A 14,342-nucleotide genomic window follows, 5' to 3' on the forward strand; every position below is an offset into this window, starting at 1 on the left:
CCCCATCTCTACTATAAATAGAAATAAATTAATTGGCCTACTAATATATATAGAAAAAATTTGCTGGGCATGGTGGTGGATGCCTGTAGTCCTAGCTACTCGGGAGGCTGAGGCAGAAGGATTGCTTGAGCCCAGGAGTTGGAGGTTACTGTGAACTAGGCTGACGCACTCACTCTAGCCTGGACAACAAAGTTAGACTCTGTCGCAAAAAAAATAAAAAAGTAATAAAAACATATATGTATATGTTACCTATTCTGATTTACATTACAAGTAAAGCTGCCTGTAAAGTAAAACAAGCTTTCAGTGCTTTAAAGCTTTCCTCACCACACAAGAGCAAAACGGATTCATCGCCAATGCACAACACAAACTATCGTGCGGACTATGAATGCCGGGTGTGGGCAACGTTTTGCGGCCGGTGAGCGAGGTACTGAAGTGGTTAATATATGTGGCTTGATTTGGTACCAAGAAAATACTAGCTTTATAACTGAATGAGTTAGGAAATTTTTTTCCTCTTCTATAATCTGGAAGAGACTATGAAGGATCAGCATTATTTCTTCCTTAAATATTGATAGATTCACCAGTAAAACCACCTAGGCCTGGATTTTTTTCTTGTGGGAAGATTTTAAATTACTAATTGATTACCTTTACTTCTTATAGGTCATTACAGATCTTCTCTTTCTTCACAAGTCAGTTTTGGTAATTTGTATCTTTTTAGGAATTTGTCTTTTCTATATAAGTTGTCTGCATAAAGTTGTTCATAATATTCTTTCATAATGCTTATAATTGTAAGGGGTCTGTAGTGACCTTACATTCATTCTTGACTTTGCTAAATTGTATCTTCACTCTTTTTTCTTGATCAGCTTGCCAACTATCAATTTATTGCCTCTTAGTTCCTTGATTGGCTGCTCTGCAATAATAGAGCTGGACCCTATAAATATTTCTTCTTTGCCAGCTGGCACCATGTTAAGTTTTGTCAGTAGAGGGCATTGAAGGATCACTGAAGAAGGAAAGAGTTTCTCTTCATGGTTTCAGTGTGCTCATTTAGACAGGCTCCTGCAGCAGATGTGGACTCCTGCAGACCAGGCTCCCTCAGTCCACACTCGTAAACACAGGGCCTGGTTCCAGCAGCACACATCGTTCTGCAGAACATGTCTCTAGTAACACAAGGCTTCTGCAGCACCTGATTCCAAAAGTTCCCACTGGCCAGTAACACCTGGCACCTCCCCACTGGTATTAATCGTTTCCCTGGTACTCCTTGGAGTGGGTTTGCAGTGAAATGCCACTGGCTTGGCACCTATCCATAAATGGTTTACCCCCGACATCCCAGAGAACAATTTAACAGTTCCTCTGAGTTCTAAGCAAAATTCTGTGCCATTCAGTGAGAAATAACTTCACTCTCTCTACTGAGGTCTGGATTTCAGCCCTGAAAGGAGTCGTCTACCAGATCTGTTTCTTCTTCAGATGCCCTATCTCAGATCTAGGGATTCTGGATGCTCTTTCTGTGTGCTATTCCTGTATTCCTTAGAGCCCTCTTTACTTCTTACTAGTCAATCTTCATTCCTCTACTTCAACCTTTCATTATGGTTAATAATTCTGTCTTTTAAACTTTACCTCTCTAAATCACCATGTAGTTTCTATCTCCTTATTTGATCTTAACTAATATAGTCATTCCAGATATAGGCTTATCAAGTTTGTTGATGTTCTCAAACAACTGTTGGCTTTGTTGATTTCCTATATTCTTTTTCTGTTTTCTGTTTCACTGATTTCTGCTCTGATTTTTATTATTTCCTTCTTTGGGTTTGATTTGATTTTCTTTTTTCTAGCTTTTTGAGGTAGAAGTTTAGGTTATTGACTTTAGATATTTATTCTCTTTTAATTGTTTAAAGCTATAAAAATTACCTTGTAAACACTGCTTTAACTTCATCCTAAAAATTATGCTATGTTGTGTTTTCACTTTCATTCAGTTCAATATAATTTCTAATTTTCCTTAGAGTTTCTTCTTTGATGCATGGATTATTTTATTTTATTTTATTTTTTTTTTTTTTGAGACAAAGTCTCAATATGTTGCCCGGGCTAGAGTGCCATGGCATCAGCCTAGCTCACAGTAACCTCAAACTCTTGGGCTCAAGCAATTCTTCTGCCTCAGCCTCCCGAGTAGCTGGGACTACAGGCATGCGCCACCATGCCTGGCTAATTTTTTGTTTTTTTTTCTTTTTTTTTCCTTTTTTTTTTTTAAATTTTTTGTATATATATTTTTAGTTGGCCAATTAATTTCTTTCTATTTATAAAAGAGACAGGGGTCTCACTCTTGCTCAGGCTGGTTTCAAACTCCTGACCTTGAGCGATCCTCCTGCCTCAGCCTCCCAGAGTGCTAGGATTACAGGCGTGAGCTACCATGCCCGCCCAATGCATGAATTATTTAAAATTGTGTTGCTTAATTACCAAATATATTTTGTTATCTGTGTTAGTTTCCTATGGCTGCTGTAACAAATTACCACAAACTTGGAGGCTTAAAACAACAAAAATATATTCTCTCAGAGTCCTGGAGGCCACAAGCTTCAAATCAAGGTATTGGCAGGTCTATGCTTCTTCCAAGGCTCTAGGGGACAATCTGCCTTTTCTTGCTTTTCCTCTCCTTTTCCATCTTGTTGTGGCTCCAGGCATTGCTCGGCTTGTGGCTACATCTGTCTGTGCCTCCATGGTCACAGTGCCTCCTTCTCTTCTGTGTGTGTCTCTTACAAGGATACTTGTCATTGGATTTAGGATTCACCTGGATAATCTAGAATGATCTCCTCATTTCAAGATCTTTAACTTTTTTTTTTTGAGACAGAGGCTCACTCTGTTGCCTGGGCTAGAGTCCCATGGCATCAGCCTAGTTCACAGCAACCTCAAACTCCTGGCCTCAAGTGATGCTTCTGCCTCAGCCTCCAGAGTAGCTGGGACTAAAGGCATGCGCCACCAGGCCCCGCTAATTTTTTTCTCTATATATTTTTAGTTGTCCAGCTAATTTCTTTCTTTTTTTTTTTCTTTTTTTAGTAGAGACAGGGTCTTGCTCTCGCTCAGTCTGGTCTTGAACTCCTGAGATCTCGCTCAAATGATCTGCTCGCCTCAGCCTCCCAGAGTGCTAGGATTACAGGCGTGAGCCACCATGCCTGGCCGAGATCTTTAACTTAATTACACCTGCAAAGACCTTTTTTCCAAATAATATAACATTTACAGGTTCTAGGTTTTAGAAAATGGAAATAACTTTTTTGGGGCCACTATTAAACCCACTACATTATTGATTTAAATTCTTCATATATTTAAAAGCCCACAAACTAGTATTTTTGCTTTATACAGTCATTTACATTAACCCATATTCTTTGTTTTTCATTCCTTGTTGTATCTTTGTGTTTCCTTTGGGAATAAATTTCCTTCAGCGTAAAGAACAATCTTTAAGTTTCCTTTTAATATATGGCTTGGAGGCAAACTCTCCATTTTGGTTTGTCTAAAAATGTCTATTGTGGGTCAGGGGCAGTGGCTCACACCTGTAATCCTAGCACTCTGGGAGGCCAAGGCAGGAGGATCGCTTGAAGTCAGCGGTTTGAGACCAGTCTGAGAAAAAGCAAGACCCCGTTTCTACTAAAAATAGAAAAATTAGCCAGGCATCATGGTACACACCTTTACTCCCAACAACTTGGGAGGCTGAGGCAGAAGGATCACTTGAGCCTGGGAGTTTTTTTTTTTTTTTTTTTTAATATTATATTTATAAAAGGGATCTGTGGACCTCCTCTGGTCATTAAGCCCAGGATTTTAAGGTTGCTTTGAGCTAGGCTGATGCCATGGCACTCTAGTCCAGGTAAAAAAAAAAAAAAGCAAGACTCTGTGTCAAAAAAAAAAGAAAAAAAAAAAAAAGGTCTATTCTACTTTCATTCTGGAAAGATATTTTTGTGCAGAGAATTCTTGATTGACAGTTCTTTCTTTTCAGCATATTGAAAGTATCTTGCCACTGGCTTCTGACTATATTGGTAGTGCTCGATAAGTCAGTTATCTATCTTAATGATGTACCAATGGCTGTTTTTTTTTAAATTAAATCGCTGCTTTTAATATTTTCTCTTTGATTTTATTTCCTGCATTTTTACTCAAATATGTCTAGATTTGAATTTATTTTTACTTATCCTGCTTAAATATCAATTTATTGAATCTTAGTATCCTTTATTATTTCTAGGAAACTCTAAGTCATTATCATTTCAAATATTGCCTCTGTCCACCTTTCTCCTCTCCTTCATTTAATTAAATGTAGCCCAGACCTCCTCATTGTATTCTTTATGTCTTTTTTTTCCTTTTTTGTATTTTCTATCTTGTCGTCTCTCCTAGCTTTATTCTGGATATTTTCATCAATTCTCATACTAGTTGTGTCTAATCTGCTTTCAACCTATCTCTTTCTCTGTTATAATTTTTTTTTTTTTTTGAGACAGGGTTTCACTTTGTTACCCAGGCTAGAGTGAGTGCCGTGGCGTCAGCCTAGCACACAGCAACCTCAAACTCCTGGGCTCAAGTGATCCTACTGCCTCAGCCTCCCGAGTAGCTGGGACTACAGGCATGCATCACCATGCCCGGCTAATTTTTTGTATATATATTAGTTGGCCAATTAACTTCTTTCTATTTATAGTAGAGACAGGGTCTCACTCTTGCTCAGGCTGGTTTTGAACTCCTGAGCTCAAACGATCCGCTCACCTCGGCCTCCCAGAGTGCTAGGATTATAGGCGTGAGCCACCGCACCTGGCCTCTCTGTTACAATTTCTGTTTTTAGTAGTTCTAAAATCTTTATTAGTCATTTCCAAATTTTCAATGTATTTTGAAAACACTTTGTAACTGATCCAGGTAAAAAAAAATCTCATAAATGGGAGCAAAAATTATTAAGTGAAATTTGATGAAGAACAAAATATTTATATAGTCTTGAAATATCTTCACGTAGATTATGTAATAATTGCAAAGGGGGAAAAGATAACTTTATGGTGGAACAACTTGGCAGATGCCTTCTTAACCAGCTGATCAAAGTTATTATCACTAATAAGGGACAAGTTGACACCATGTACCTCCTAATTGTGATGCAGTGAAAAGGACACAGCATCACTTCTGTGAGTTTCCTATAAAAAATTCATAACCTGAATCTAATTACAACAAACAAACCCAAATTAAGAAACATTCTACAGAACAACTCACTTATACTCTTCAAAAATGTCAATATCATGGCCAGGTGCAGTGATTCATGCCTGTAATCCTAGCTCTCTGGAAGGCCGAGGCACGGGGTGGGGGGGATTGCTCAAGGTCAGGATTTCGAAACCAGCCTGAACAAGAGCGAGACCCCGTCTCTATTATAAATAGAAAGAAATTAATTGGCCAAGTAATACATATAGAAAAAATTAGCCGAGCATGGTGGCGCATGCCTGTACTCCCAGCTACTCGGGAGCCTGAGGCAGGAGGATCGCTTGAGCCCAGGAGTTTGAGGTTGCTGTGAGTTAGGCTGATGCCACAGCACTCACTCTAGCCAGGGCAACAGAGTGAGACTCTGTCTCAAAAAAAAAAAAAAATGTCAATATCATAAAAGACAAAGAAAAGAAGAAGAAATGTCCCAGATTAAAGGAGAGCAAAGGCCGGGCGTGGTGGCTCACGCTTGTAATCCTAGCACTCTGGGAGGCCGAGGCAGGCGGATTGCTCAAGGTCAGGAGTTCAAAACCAGCCTGAGCGAGACCCTGTCTCTACTATAAAAATAGAAAGAAATCAATTGGCCAACTAATATATATATATAAAATTAGCCGGGCATGGTGGCGCATGCCTGTAGTCCCAGCTACTCGGGAGGCTGAGGCAGTAGGATTGCTTGAGCCCAGGAGTTTGAGGTTGCTGTGAGCTAGGCTGAGGCCACGGCACTCACTCTAGCCTGGGCAACAAGCGAGACTCTGTCTCAAAAAAAAAAAAAAAAAAAAAAAAAAACCAAAGGAGAGCAAAGAGAGATGACTAATGCATGATCCTGGATTGAATAAGAGGAAAAAAAGCTTGCTGTAATGAACATTATTGGGACAACTGTCAAATTATGAAAATGGCCTAGATATTAGTAATAATATATCCATGTTAACTTTTTCAAATGTGACCACAGTACTGTGGTTATAGAATATAATTTTCTTTTTCTTAGGAAAACAAATACATAGCAGTAAGAGGGCATAATGTTTACAACTTATTCAAATGCTTCAGAAAAAAATGATAAATAGTGGCAAAATATTAAAAGTTGATGAACTTGGGTGAAGGGTATATGTGGCTTTTTGTATTATTCACGTAGCTCTTATCTAAATTGGAAATTATTTTAAAACAAAAATTTTTGAACTTAATCTATTTTCACAGTTCCAGTTCCTTCCTGAAATTTTAAAACACAGCTTTTATCTTCATGAAACCAGTAAACACAGTTATTGTATAGCTTGTGTCTGACAATGCCAGTATCTGGAGTCCCGGTGGGCATCTGGTGAACACTTGCAAATGCTCCAAAACACAGTTCTGCCTTTCAAGGCATAAGCAGCTCAAAATGGTGCTGCCTTCAGGGTCCCAGACCAGAGAGTGGGAAATTCTATCCTGGGCAGACACCAGGTTCAGACTGCACCCCCATTTACCCACCCTAAAAGTCCACCAAAAGCATCCTTCTACCTCTGCTCCGCCTCCTCCAGACTAGCAATGTGCCAGGGCAGAAGCAGCTGCAACTCATCTCTCTGAGATCGAATCCTCTCCCTGATCTAGGCTAGGTAATTTTTCCCTCTTTTGTTGGCTCTTGAATACTTCTTAAATACATTAAGAAGATTTTAAAAAACATATTAACTTTCAGTGCCTGGCGCAGTGGCTCACACCTGTAATCCTAGCACTTTGGGAGAGCAAGGCTGCCGGATCACTTGAGGCTAGTAGTTTGAGACCAACCTAAGCAATATAGTGAGACCCCTATCTCTACAAAAAAAAAAATAATAATAAAAAAATTAGCTGGGTATGGTGGTGCGTGCCTGTTGTCCCAGCTACTTAGGAGGCTGAGGCAGGAGGATCCCTTGAGCCCAGGAGTTCAAGGCTGCAATGAGCTATGATGTCATCTACATTCTAGCCTGGGCAACAGAGCAAGACCCTGTCTCCAAAGAAAAAGAAAATGGAAATGAAAATGAAAAAAATATATGCATACACATGTAAATAAACTTTAGTTTTTTAGTTGTCATCAATGGGAGAGTTGATCCGAATTACCTAGTTGCCATAACTATAATCTGAAATTACATCCATTTTTCATTATAACATGAAAGCCTTGCCTTAATTTTTAAAAATTTACATTAACCTCACAAATGAGCTAATCACACTCCTCCTTCTATTTCTTTGTAACTATAATTCATAAAATCCTGAGGTGAATTAACATTTCATAAATACTAGGTACTAAGCTAGCTAGCTATAAATACATGGAAAGTTACTTTCTTTGTGAATAACAGCCTTTGTTGGCTCAACCATCACACTTGTAAAAGAAAACCCAGCCTAGGGTCTTATGTACTAATTTTCCAAGAAAAGTTTAGCAGTCTAAGATGAAGAAAGCAAGCAAATAACTGGATTGATGAAATAATTAAATGATTAAATAGAAAAATTAGATTTTAAAAAATACCATTTATAGGATGTAGAGGTTCCTTCTGTTTCAGTGTTGAATGGGATATTGTCATTTCTTCTTTCTCGTGCTGATTTTCAAAACCATCATCTGTAGAGATTTTAAGCCCCAAGAACTTCCATTCAGTGTACTTCACCTGCTTCAGAATAAGAATAACAATATTATATAGCTGGTAATATCTTGGTTTCCTTCCTTCCTTCCTTCCTTCCCCCCCCTCCCCCGTGGGCATCTGGTGAACATTTGCAAATGCTCCAAAACACAGTTCTGCCTCTCAGGGCATAAGCAGCTCAAAATGGTGCTGCCTTCAGGGTCCCAGACCAGAGAGTGGGAAATCCATCCATCCATCCATCCATCCATCCATCCATCCATCCATCCATCCATCCATCCTTCCTTCCTTCCTTCCCTTTCTCTCTTTCCCTTTTAAAAAAAATTCAATAGATTTAGGGGGTACAAGGTTTTTTTTTTGTTACATGGATGAATTGTATAATGCTGAAGACAGGGCTTTTAGTGCACCTGTCACCAGAATAGTGTACATTGTACTCAATAGACTCTACCCTTGTCTTAGTTTCCAATGTCCATTACACCACTTTATGAGCATATATAGCAATCATTTAGCTCCCACTTATGAGTGAGAAGATGTAGCATTTGGTTTTCCCTTTTTTTTTTTTTTTTTTTTGAGACAAGGCCTTGCTCTGTTGCCCAGGCTAGAGGGCAATGGCATCATCATAGCTCACTGCAACCTCAAGCTCCTGGGCTCAAATGATCCTCCTGCCTCAGCCTCTCAAGTAGCTCAGACTACAGGTATGTGCCACTACACTCAGCTAATTTTTCTATTTTATTTTGTAGAGATGAGGGTCTCACTCTTGCTCAGGCTATTCTCAAACTCCTGGCCTCAACCAATTCTCCTGACTTGGCCTCTCGCAGTGCTAGGATTACCGGTGTCAGCCGTCACGGCTGGCTTGTTTTTCCTTTTTAATACTAGCTCTTTTTAATTTTTAAAATTTAGTACTTGTTTAAAAATAAATACCATACACATACAAATATATATGGTATTAAAGTTCTAAGCATAAATTTATAAAGTAAATAATATGATGAATTAAATTACACTGAAATGAACAGCCCAGGGGTTTATCAAACTACTTGTGTTTGTGGAAACACATGCCAGCCACAAACAGCTATGATTATTGTTTATCATGTGTGTCTTCTTCTCCTTCTACCTTGAGAATAATACATTTGGGGACACTACAACCCATATTTTGGCTTTTCAAGTTTCTAAGGTCTTACTTGTAATGTATTTCCATTTAAGATGTTACGGCTAAGATACTCCATTCTGTTCTTTCCTTGAGCACCTATTCTTTTACCATGTTTTCTTCTTGAGTAGCTTTCAACCTGATGTTCCTTTTCCTTTCTTTCTGCCACCTGAGGAGGTTTTCTCTTTGTTTTATACTGGCCAGCTTCAATGGGAATCTCAGCAGGTGCCATCTGGTCCTGAATGGAAGGATCAGACACAGCCTTACAAGATGATGTTTTAACAGCCTTGATACTCAAGGAAGGGACTTATGGGCTGGGCACAGTGGCTCATGCCTGTAATTCTAGCACTCTGGGAGGCCGAGGCAGGAGGATTGCTTGAGCTCAGGAGTTCGAGATCAGCCTGAGCAAAAGCAAGACTGTCTCTACTAAAAACAGAAAAAACTAGCTGGGCATGGTGATGCACACCAGCTACTTGGGAGGCTGAGGCAGAAGGATCACTTGAGCCCATGAGTTTGAGGCTGCAGTGAGTTAGGCTGATGCCAGGCAACAGAGCAACAGTCTGTCTCAAAAAAAAGATAATAAAAGAGACTTATGAACTAGCATTAGACTTCAGTTTTTTCCTGCTCTAGAGCTGAAAGATGCTGCTATCTCTCTCTCCCTCCTACAATAAAACTCAGTGTTTTTCTCTATCAATACCCTCATGGCATTATGAGGGATATAGATTAAGCTTGCAGAACACATAACATTCACAGTAGGCATTTCTTTTACTCCAATTTCAATACTGTCTCCTTCGAATCTGCTCCATAGGATTAGCAAAGATCTGCTGCCTGGGGAGTCCTGGAGAGTTACCTCTGGAGGAAAGGAAGACTTTTCCTCATCAGATGAGATCTCTGAATTGTCTTCAGTGTCATTCTCCGTAGTCTGAGCCTCTAGTTTCAGAATGCTCTCAGGGGGTATGTAGGGAGATTTCCAATCCAGTTGTATTTGAATAGATCCATTGGGTTTTCCCGCAGGGTCAAAGAGGTTAAAATCACCTAAGAGACACACATACCTTAATAAGACCTGATCTCTCGAAATAGGCAAGTGAGCATTTATCAGCAGCTTATCTATTTCCCCCATTTTTTAGTTAATGTAATTAATTAACATCTACCAAATTAATGTAATTAATTAACATCTATCAAATAATCATGATAATGATACACTCAGAAGTAATGTAAAATAGCAGCATAGTCAGAATATTAATAGGGGAAGATCAGAATCTCCGGGTTTCAGAAAGAGACAGTCAAAAGATGTATGGAGAGAAATACAGCTTGCTTGTCATCAGTCATCCAACCAATAAATAAAACTGCATTATTATTACTATTATCAAATGTTTACTATGTCTTAGGCATACCCCAAAACCCATCATCTACAATCAAGTGGCCCTAAGAAAACTTACACAAAATGTTTTTTCCAAATGCCAGACTTCTCATTTGTTACACTGATTTACAGTTGGCTCACACTGCCTCCCCTGTCTGACAAAGGAGTTGTGAGAAGTATCAGCGTTTTTTTAAGCAATTGTGGTATTGCTCCACACACTTCCTGGAGCATCCAGAAACTTATTAAGTATGGTTGGTACCGGCTGTACTTATTCGCACTTCCTAATCAGAGCATGTATATCCCTACCTCATCCTCCCAGCACTGTAACCAGAGAGTCAACTCCTCCCAGATGCACCCCACAACCCTGGGTATGAAGTTAGGTAAGTTAGTATGGAGCTCAGCTCTATACTGGGGCGGTGTGGTGGAATCCAAGAAATTTGCCTTTGTTATGGTCTGGTGTGGTCTCTAACTATCTGATTGTATCTAATGTTTTAAAGCAGTGAGAGAATTGTGTGGGATTGTTAAGATCTCAGTTTATAATTAGCTATCTAGCCATTCACGAAGAAACTAGAGGCCCTAAGTACAGACAAATAGCACTACTGACTTTGAACAAGTTTGTTCAGAGATAGAGGTATGGAATTCAGGTTGGTGGGCCTACCCACTTAGGAATCTTGCTTTTCTTGCTGAAAAGAAAAAGTCAATGTTTCCATACGAGGAGTGAGGCTCTAAGTCTTCTGCTTCATCACCCTTGACAATATTCTAAAATCCTTTCATCAGATTTTACAAGAGATTGTTCCAAGCAAGTAATCAAAGAAAAGCAGAATCAGGACAGGGAGACAACACTGGGAAGATAGTACAAAGATGCAATATCCCTGAACTCCCACCTTTAATAGATTTGTTTTGTGCAAGAGACAGCAAGGGCACTTGGACTTGACCAAGATATGAGCCAGGCGCTGAGTCTTCATCATCAAACACGTATATAGATAGGGCCTCCCGTCTCAGATATTGATCCAAGTCAGAGGTCACAAGCACTGGGAATCGAGCCTGGTCTCTAAAGTATGGATTGTTACTGGCTGGAATGATGGCAGTGTCATGGTCAGAAAAGGTGAAGAAGCGGTACATGGCATATGGACTGGGTTGAGTTTCCAGCCATCGACTCTGGAGGCCACAGCACCTGGTGATTTCAATCCGCAGCTCATTCTGAGGTTTCCAAGTCTCTGATCTGGACTGGAAAGATGTTGATCTTGGATTGAGGAAAAGAGCAGCCTGAGAGTGTTGCAGATAAAGCCCAGCACCCTTGGTGAGGAAGAACTATGATCTAAAGAAAAGCTATCCTGACTGGGTCACAGAGAAACCTAATGACCTTCACCTACCTGCAAACTGGCTCTGGCAGTTATTTGAGGGAGATGCTATCACTCAAGCCTTATTTTAAAGAATGGGACAAAGAATCTACTTTGTTCACAGCAAGGAAAAGTAGCTAGCTCCAAGAGCATGATTTCATTTCTAACTCAAGCTTGACCAAGGGAATAATCTGGACAATCTGTGGTTTGACAGTTTTTCTCTTTCACTCACATTCAACAAATACTTATTGGGGCCAGACATGGTGGCTCATGCCTATAATCCCAGCATGTTGGAAGGCCTAAGCAGAAGGATTGCTTGAGCCCAGGAGTTCAAGACCAGCCTCGGCAACATAGCCAGACCTTGTCTCTACAAAAAAGTTAAAAGTTAGCCAGGCATGGAGGTATGCACCCATAGTCTCAGCTACAGGGAAGGCTGAAGTGGGAGAATCACTTGAGCCCCAGAGTTAGAGGCTGCAGTGAGCTGTGATTGTGCCACTGCACTCCAGCCTGAGTGACAGAGTGAGACCCTGTATCTAAAAAAGAAAATACTTATTGAGAGTGAAAGACTGAGCTGTTTGGCTGAGGTTCCTTTGAGATGCATGGACACATCCTTTTTCTCACCTCATCCTTCTGGGCCTCCCAGGCTCCAAGTACTTTGGCTGACAGGTAGACCTGGGCTTTCTTTCGTTTATTGCATGCCTGTAGGCTGGGTCTTATGGGGAAACGCAGCCTCATCCAGTACTCTAGCATCCCAAACTCTTCTCCACCAACTCCTGGGTAGCAGAAAGTATGAAAGGCATGGATAACACAGACGTTGTAGCGAGGATCAAGAATAAAGGCAGAGGAAGAAAATGGGAAATCACCAGCAGAGCAACTATACACTTTGGGAAGTTGTGCATTGGTCCTAGGAGCTATAGGAAGGCAACAGAACTTACCAGTAAGTGTAGCTGAGCCATGGACTTTCTCCACAGTCTCTAGCACCCTGTCAAAGCAAATCCATCCAGCTGCAAGGGTGATGTGCTCACTGGCCACAGCCTGGTGTAGATCAAGCCGGGCTGAAGCCCCTTGAAGGTAGTGCAAGAAAAGAGAATCTATCTCCACCACATACTGGGAGGTGAAGTCATACAGAGGCTGTGGTCCCACAGATAGTGGGGTACAATGGGTTTCAAAATCATAGAAGGAATAGGTGCAGAAAGTGGTAGGTTGTGTATCTCCAGCCTGAGCCAAGGCGGCAGATGTCAGGAAGGCCTGGTGGATGTGTAGTTCAAAAAGATTCTCGCTCTGATGCAGCAGAGAAATGTCCACTTCATCCTCATCTCCAGGGGTTGGCAGTGTTTCCCGACATAATGACAACTGTCGGGTGCCATAAGCAACATCTTTGAGCTGTTCTAGAGGGGAAAGAAAACTGCCTATCCATTAAACGGTAGGGAGCTCTTCCTTAGAGTAGAGGGGGGTACACAAAGGAGAATGAAAACATGGTGGAAGCCAAAGTTGTGACTATTTCAAGAAACCATGTAATTAAGAAGGAAAAGCAATACAATGACAAGCAGGAACTTTGAATTCCGATAGCCAAATAATCCAATGCCTGCTTTAGAGAGAAGGTACAAAATAAGTGATTGGAAAGTAAACCCTAAGCTCATGAAAACATGGGGGGCACATTTTGTGACATAGATGACACTGTTTTGGATTACATCATGGTCCTACAAATTAATTGATAATTCCATAAGAGAGGCACTAGAAATATACAGTTTGAATATTTCTAAAAGTATGGTATATTGGCCATGGAGAGAATAGCAAGTTACAGATATAGTGTCTATGACATTACATTGGATCCCGCCAAGAAATGCTTCCCCTTGTCCAACCAAATCAGTCACAAGAATTTTCATTCTGTTCAGAATTTGGTTTCATCATAAGAAGGCAAAAAATCCACTCTAAGTCAAAGAGTAGTAGAGTAAAAAGTGGGAGAGGAGACTTACTGGAAAGAGGTTGAAAATACTGGCAGTGAGATGCCAAGACTTGTAGACAGTCTACTGAATCTGGGCATTACCTTTCTTTCTTTTTTCTTTTTTTTAAGACAGAGTCTCACTCTGTTGCCCTGACTAGAGTGAGTGCCGTGGCATCAGCCTACCTCACAGCAACCTCAAACTCCTGGGCTCAAGTGATCCTTCTGCCTCAGCCTCCTGAGCAGCTGGGACTACAGGCATGTGCCACCATGCCCGGTTAATTTTTTCTATATATTTTTAGTTGGCCAATTAATTTCTTTCTATTTATAGTAGAGACGGGGGTCTCGCTCTTGCTCAGGCTGGTTTTGAACTCCTGACCTTGAGCGATCCACCCGCCTTGGCCTCCCAGAGTGCTAGGATTATAGGTGTGAGACACCATGCCCAGCCTGGGCATTACCTTTCATGTCCAACCAATCAGACTTTGATATATAGTCTGCTATATATCAAAGTACTGGAGAGTATTTGAGTCATCACAGTGTGTTGATAGTGAAGGTCCTATTTTAAGAGTCAAAGCAGGCCGGGTGCGGTGGCTCACGCCTGTAATCCTAGCACTCTGGGAGGCAGAGGCAGGCGGATTGCTTGAGGTCACGAGTTCAAAACCAACCTGAGCAAGAGCGAGACCCCGTCTCTACTATAAATAGAAAGAAATTAATTGGCCAACTAATATATATAGAAAAAAATTAGCCGGACATGATGGCACATGCCTGTGGTCCCAGCTACTTGGGAGGCTGCAGCAGT

At 40.7% G+C, this 14,342-nt stretch overlaps 1 protein-coding gene across 2 annotated transcripts in view; it reads right to left on the reverse strand.

Moving 5' to 3' along the window:
* RPGRIP1 (RPGR interacting protein 1) overlaps positions 1-14,342 on the reverse strand; it is an 82,936-nt gene that overhangs the window by 25,089 nt on the left and 43,505 nt on the right. Inside the window, exons 16-21 of one of the 2 annotated variants that reach the window (XM_020285884.2) lie at positions 12,537-12,989; positions 12,223-12,374; positions 11,146-11,488; positions 9,752-9,936; positions 8,936-9,139; positions 7,652-7,790 (exon numbers count right to left, since the gene is read on the reverse strand). In XM_020285884.2, the coding sequence (XP_020141473.2) occupies positions 7,652-7,790; positions 8,936-9,139; positions 9,752-9,936; positions 11,146-11,488; positions 12,223-12,374; positions 12,537-12,989 (1,476 nt within the window). The remainder of the gene's footprint in view (positions 1-7,651; positions 7,791-8,935; positions 9,140-9,751; positions 9,937-11,145; positions 11,489-12,222; positions 12,375-12,536; positions 12,990-14,342) is intronic. The other variant, XM_076004198.1, reaches the window with a different exon arrangement.

Source organism: Microcebus murinus, chromosome 6, assembly GCF_040939455.1.
Source record: "Microcebus murinus isolate Inina chromosome 6, M.murinus_Inina_mat1.0, whole genome shotgun sequence".
Taxonomy (NCBI): domain Eukaryota; kingdom Metazoa; phylum Chordata; class Mammalia; order Primates; family Cheirogaleidae; genus Microcebus; species Microcebus murinus.